Raw genomic sequence first — 6000 nt, 5'->3', positions numbered from 1 at the left:
TAGAAAATTATCAACTATTAAGTATAAAATATTACTAACACATGTAAGTATTATAAGTATTATATTAAACAAACTAGAAATTTAATAAAGTATAATAAAAATACATAATATCACATTAACAATTAATCCATGACACAAGTTTTGGTAAATTCCGTAAACAAAAACAGTATCTTTTAGTTAAAATAATTTTCATATATTTATTTCTAATATTAATTTTAGATAATATGTCAATATATAATCATAGGCCATAGATAATAGAATCAGTTATGAAAAAGATGATTTAAATTCTTTAGTTTTTATATTGTTGTTTTTAATCAATTATGAATGAATCCAATAATTTAACATCATTTCAGTTACACGATTCCAAATGATTTTTATAAGAGCTTATATGAATTATATTTTGACAAAATGCACATGTTATAGTATTATTATTTTTACGTGGTACTAATACACCATGATGGAATCTAAATTTATGGATACTGAAACTTTCTAGATCATCAAATCTTTCAGAACATTGAAAACATTTGAACATGCCAGGAGTATGACAGTTAGTTCTTGATTGATGAGTTCTCAGTTTATGAAAATTAGAAAATGCATCACAACATTGCCAACATATCCTTTTATCCTCATATTTAAAATGATATCGATGATGAATTTTAAAAGAGTCAAAGGTCGGGAAGATGAAATTGCAAGAGGGTTTTAAACAAGTAAAAAGTCTGTAAGTTGATGGATGTGGAGGCTTGCGCACGACTCTTTCTTGACATTCCAATACATTCATCGTTCTGCTTCTTTCAACAGGTAATAATTCTGTATCATTTTCTTCAATTTTTATTCCAATAGATGAACTAGAACAGGGATTAGATATTGAAGCGCGAGCAGGCTAAAAACAAAAATATAAGAATAATAAACTTTAAAAATAATTCACTTTATTAAGGTAAACAGAGTACATGCGTTTATTATTAATATTAATAAAATATTATATATTACCATTTAGAATAAGTTAATTATTCTACTTACAACAGTATATGATCTAAAGTTGTCATAATTATGTAAGTGTTGACATTATACTCAGTTCAAGTTAGGAAACGTTGACACAAGGGCGTGGCAATACTACTTGGCAGGTATACAAATAATTGGGTAGGGGTGACAAAAAAGTGTTGCCTAATTGCCGTTGACTACGTTTCTTAACTTGAATAGAGTATAATATGTTAAAATACCTAAACCAGGGGCGTCATTTCAGGTTTTTTTTTTCGGGTATGCAAACTTTCAAGCAGGCCATTTTGAAATTTCACCAGACCATATAAAAATAGATATAAAAGTATCAAAAGTATAAATAGGTATAAAAAACTAATTAAAAATATATTATTGTAATTATTAAGTTTTACAATTGATGTTATTGGTGATAATATCATTGTAACAAAAAAAAAAAAAAACTGTATTACTAGTGGGTATCAAAATAGAGTTTTAAATGCTTCTAATTTACCATAAAGTTAGACTTTATTTAAATAAAATATTTAATTTAATTTAATTAAAGGAGAAACATAACATGAATGTTATTTTGTTTGTTTTTTTTCTGGTCAAGGTTGCTATTAATTGAAATATCTATCCTCGGCATGTCGTACAATGCTCATTGGAGTATTAAATGCCATACATAAAAATAAATATAATCTATAGTACTAGAGGTAGTACTACTTTATCGCAAGCTATTAGCTAACCGAAAAATGTAAATTCCTAAAAATGTATTATTATGATGAGAAAAAAATTTTAAATTACAACTCCAGTTTTGTACAACCGAGTTAACAGCAATTGTCTGTGGAATGGTTCGCGTATGAGGTAACAAGACTTTGCTACCGTATGATGCCATCTTATTTTGAAAAAATATACTTTTACAAAAAATCTATACCTATTACAACAGTTCTAAAAATTTAATTTAATAATAAATTTCCAAATTTAAATTTGATTTATAAAGCATTACCTATATTTATATATATGCCATTTTTGTGACAGCTCCTGCTTTTGCTGAATGCTAGTTTTCATAAAATAAAATTATTACTTAAGTTTTGCATAAGATTTACAATGAGTCAATTAAAACATAAAGCCTCGTTTTACTAAATTGTGAAACTGATAAAAACTCTGACTTAAACCAAATCAAATAGTTATTAGCTACAATATCAAATTGTTGAAAAAACCTTATACTTGTTCAGTATTTAATTTATTATTACAGTAAATTATCATATATTTAGGTACCTATTTTATTCCAAACATAACTGATATTTCCTAATGTATTTTACTAAACTACTCACTGAGTGGTATTAAATTAGCTCATAAAAAAAACATATAATAACCTAATATATATAAATGTTTATATATCTCTTTAATAACATGAAAAAAAAAATAATAGCAACCAGGATTTAATTTAAGTGTTTGTAGGATTAATATTTGCTCTTATGAATATAATCAGAGATAAAACGATAGTGTCACCACTGCAATCATCCTAAACAAAATGTTGTAAGTGTATAACTAGCAACTTTACATTCAGCAGTTATCTTTAACTTTGTTAGTTTTAATAATTTCGTGAAAGGTAAAAAAGATGTTTTGTTTTAAAAATAGGTATTTTAAATATTTTAATCTTGATGCTAATTATGAGCATTTTTAAACTGTAAGGTTTTTAACTAACACATCAAAATCTAAATACAAAATAAATGTATCAAATTGCTGCAAATGCAGTTGCCCTAATAGAAAATTAATTAAATCTAACAAAGCTAAACTAAAATAGCTGAATTTAAATGTACTATGTTATGTGCTTTTATGACGTCCTCTCAAATGAGTAAATAATCAGTGAATAAAATTAGTTTATTATACAGATTTAGACAAATCCTACCTCATATACCTATTATTATATAATTTGACTGATAAAAATATAAAATGCTTACTTATATTAGTTTATAAAAATAAGTACAATCATAATATTACATAGAATCATTTAAAAACATTTAATGAAAAACATAAAACTTGTTAAAATATAACCAATATTTTAAACACTTACTGTTTTTCTTGCAAAATAGTTAATAATGATTGTAGATTCAACAGCTTTCTTTTTAAATTCCGACCATCCAGATATTGAATTTTTACAGTGCTCGCATATGATATTCGGTTTATTATTATCATTTTCAATCTAATGAAATTAAATATATAATTAATTAATTGCATTGTTTTAATATTTTGTTATATCTAAGTACGTACATTCATTCCCAGGGTTTCAGTTATCTGTTTAGTTATATCAGACTCATTGGAACCGGCTTCAAAAATATTATGAAATTTGATATTCCTGTTTTCTTCCGGCTCTAATAAACATATTCTACACATATTTAACTTGCTGCCATATGACATGAGACTCATTGTAAACGGTTTAGAAATTCAGAAATTCGGTATCGATACAAAAACGAGAACGCGACAGCACCAGAGGAAATGCGGTAATCAACAGATAAAAGCGGTCAATGTTGTCTGCTTCTAGCAATGAGCTGGAATACAAAAAAATGTAATTTGACTTTTACTCCACAAAACTTAAAACGTGCTCGAGTTGTTGTCTTAAGTGTCGCAAAGGCACCTCGCATAACAATTGGCGTCGTTCAAACAAAACTACAAGAGACGCCACGGCCACGCTACCAAACAATAAAATATAAAAATTGTGGGAAATCATATTACTAAGAGAATAAAAAAAAAAAACGGTTTATTATGTCTTGGAGGAAAATATCATGTCTGTTCGGATTGGAATAAGTAATATAGGTATTATCACCAGCCGCCAAATATAATAATACCTATTTAAATTTGTATTTTTTGTTTTATATTATTTTTTAATTTAATTGATTAATTTCAAATGGTCGAAGTTTAATTGAGCATAAATTTTATGTGCATGATATTAAAACTAAAAGCTAGGATTATTGTATCCAAGCACTTATATTCTCTTTTAAATACTTATCCATTTACATCTTTGAAACAAATGAATTATAATTGCACAGCCAATTATAATATAAATACGTCAAATTACAGTCATATCGAATAATTTTTTTGAAACTAACTTTTAATTTAATAAGTTAAATTTTTAACATATTTAACGTGTTAACTTCAAGTTAATTATACAGGGTGATTCTTTTATCAAACAACACTCATTATTTCAAAAACTATTGAATTTTTTCAAATTTTTTTTTTTCAAAATTTTGGAACCATCTTGTTCTAGAACTATATATTTTTTAAATATTTTCACCCTTATATTTATCAGGTTAACCATTATCAACTTTTGATTTTCAAATGAAAACCTATACTTAAAAATTGGTAAACTAAAAAGGCTATTAATTTTTCAATGAATTTTCACGTTTAAATTTTCATTTTTCGTCAATTCGTTTAGAAGATATAGCCTCCCAAAGTTGGGTGGTTTTTGGTGGTGTTTGTATGTTATAGGTGTATGTTAGGTGGTATTTACACACAAACACCATATAAGTGTTGTTTGATAAAAGAATCACCCTGTATATAGAGATTTTAAAATTAAGTTAGATTTTAAATTTGATATAGGTAACCCATTGATTTATAATTTTGTTGATTTAAGAAATATTAGATCAAGCCTGGGGATAAACGCGTTAAAAAGTTAAAAGTTAAGTTAATTTTAACTTTTAACTTAACTTTTTAAAATTTAATTTTCATAAACTTAATTTTTAACTTAACTTATTTTAATTGATATAAACTTAATAAATAACGAGTTACTTTTAATCAAATCCGAGTTAAGTTAATTTATAAATAATTAAATAATAAATATAATGAAGTATAATATAGTTGGCTATATTCTCAAACAGTTTTAGACTTTTAGTTTCCTGAAAAAGTATTCAGAATACATTCTTAAATACCATGTTATTTTTATTTAATAATTTTAAAAAAATGCATAATACTTGTCAGCTGTCTGTATTAGTGTGTTAATAAATCAAAAGATTGTATTATTTTGTTTCGGCATTTTCAATTTTGTATTTTTTTCATACCTACTACATAATTCTATTAATTCAATACCTATGTAAAGAAAAGCTATTGGCTATTTCCTGTGGTCAATAATATTTATGATTTTTATTATTTATACAGATATTATATATATAAAAAAATAAAAAAAGTAACTTAACTTAAGTTAATACGTTAATTGAAAATGTTCATATAACTTTTAATTTAACTGAGTTAAAAAAAGAATTAGATTAACTATTAACTTTAAACTTTTTAAAATGTTTTCCATTAACTTAACTTAACTCAGTTAAAAATTATCATTCACTTGCCCAGGCTTGTATTAGATTATAATATATATCATATAAAATAAATAGGAAAATGTATAATTAATAATAATTATTACCGGTTGTTTGATATATACACAATATACATATAGACATTTAGGTATTTACAATTTTGTAGATAGCCTGTATCCAGTGAAATACCACTAATACCCACCCGCATGTATTATTAATTAATAGTTTTAAATTAAAAATGTTAATAATTGACAATTGTATAGACGTATAGTCGCGCGTATAGGTAGGTACTAGGTTATAGCCGTTCTATGTACTACGGGTAGCAGCGACGTCTGTGTACTTAATTAGTTTTGTTGTAAACTATAACTCATTACCTAGTGACATTTTACGAATACGCCACACATCCCGAGAAATACGTTATTACTTGGAATTATTAAAATAACTCATGGGGAAAAATTGATTTCTGAACATCTTTGTTAACTCTGATTTGAAATATTTATAATTTGAATTATGGTATTGTCATAACTTATTTTTCTGACTTTCTGTACTCACTACTCATTGCTTCATTGATGTGCACAGTGTGTTGTGCAGTACTACAGTTTGATTAACATTTTGTCTCGAGTAATTTATCATTTATACGCTGTAATTCCACTGGTGTTTATTGTTGTTATTTGTATTTAATACTTTATGATAACCGAGTCGAGAGACCTAGGGTCAAAATGGC

At 25.7% G+C, this 6000-nt stretch overlaps 1 protein-coding gene across 1 annotated transcript; it reads right to left on the bottom strand.

The window, feature by feature from the left end:
- Window positions 1–348: 348 nt before the first annotated feature.
- Window positions 349–3475, bottom strand: LOC149062491 (uncharacterized). Its single transcript, XM_089216797.1, has 3 exons — window positions 3244–3475; window positions 3047–3175; window positions 349–880 (listed from the first exon to the last, which is right to left on the bottom strand). The coding sequence occupies exons 1-3, from the start codon at window positions 3397–3399 to the stop codon at window positions 350–352; spliced, it is 816 nt and encodes a 271-aa protein (XP_089072923.1). The 5' UTR covers window positions 3400–3475; the 3' UTR covers window position 349.
- Between the last annotated feature and the right edge of the window lie 2525 nt (window positions 3476–6000).

The sequence above is a fragment of the Diuraphis noxia genome, unplaced genomic scaffold (assembly GCF_037042655.1).
Source record: "Diuraphis noxia isolate RWA-SAM2 unplaced genomic scaffold, SU_Dnox_SAM2 contig0001, whole genome shotgun sequence".
Lineage (NCBI taxonomy): Eukaryota > Metazoa > Arthropoda > Insecta > Hemiptera > Aphididae > Diuraphis > Diuraphis noxia.
The sequence above is the reverse complement of the archived record's forward strand: the minus strand, read 5'-3'. Positions and strand labels throughout refer to the sequence as shown.

What these genes read in the sequence shown, in the direction of transcription:
- LOC149062491 (XM_089216797.1), bottom strand. Translation starts at nt 3,399, where the DNA reads ATGAGTCTCATGTCATATGGCAGCAAGTTAAATATGTGTAGAATATGT. An exon ending in CTGAAACCCTGGGAATGAAT is followed by an intron (nt 3,176 to 3,243) that starts GTACGTACTTAG and finishes TAATTTCATTAG; the next exon opens with ATTGAAAATGATAATAATAA. An exon ending in ACTATTTTGCAAGAAAAACA is followed by an intron (nt 881 to 3,046) that starts GTAAGTGTTTAA and finishes TTTTGTTTTTAG; the next exon opens with CCTGCTCGCGCTTCAATATC.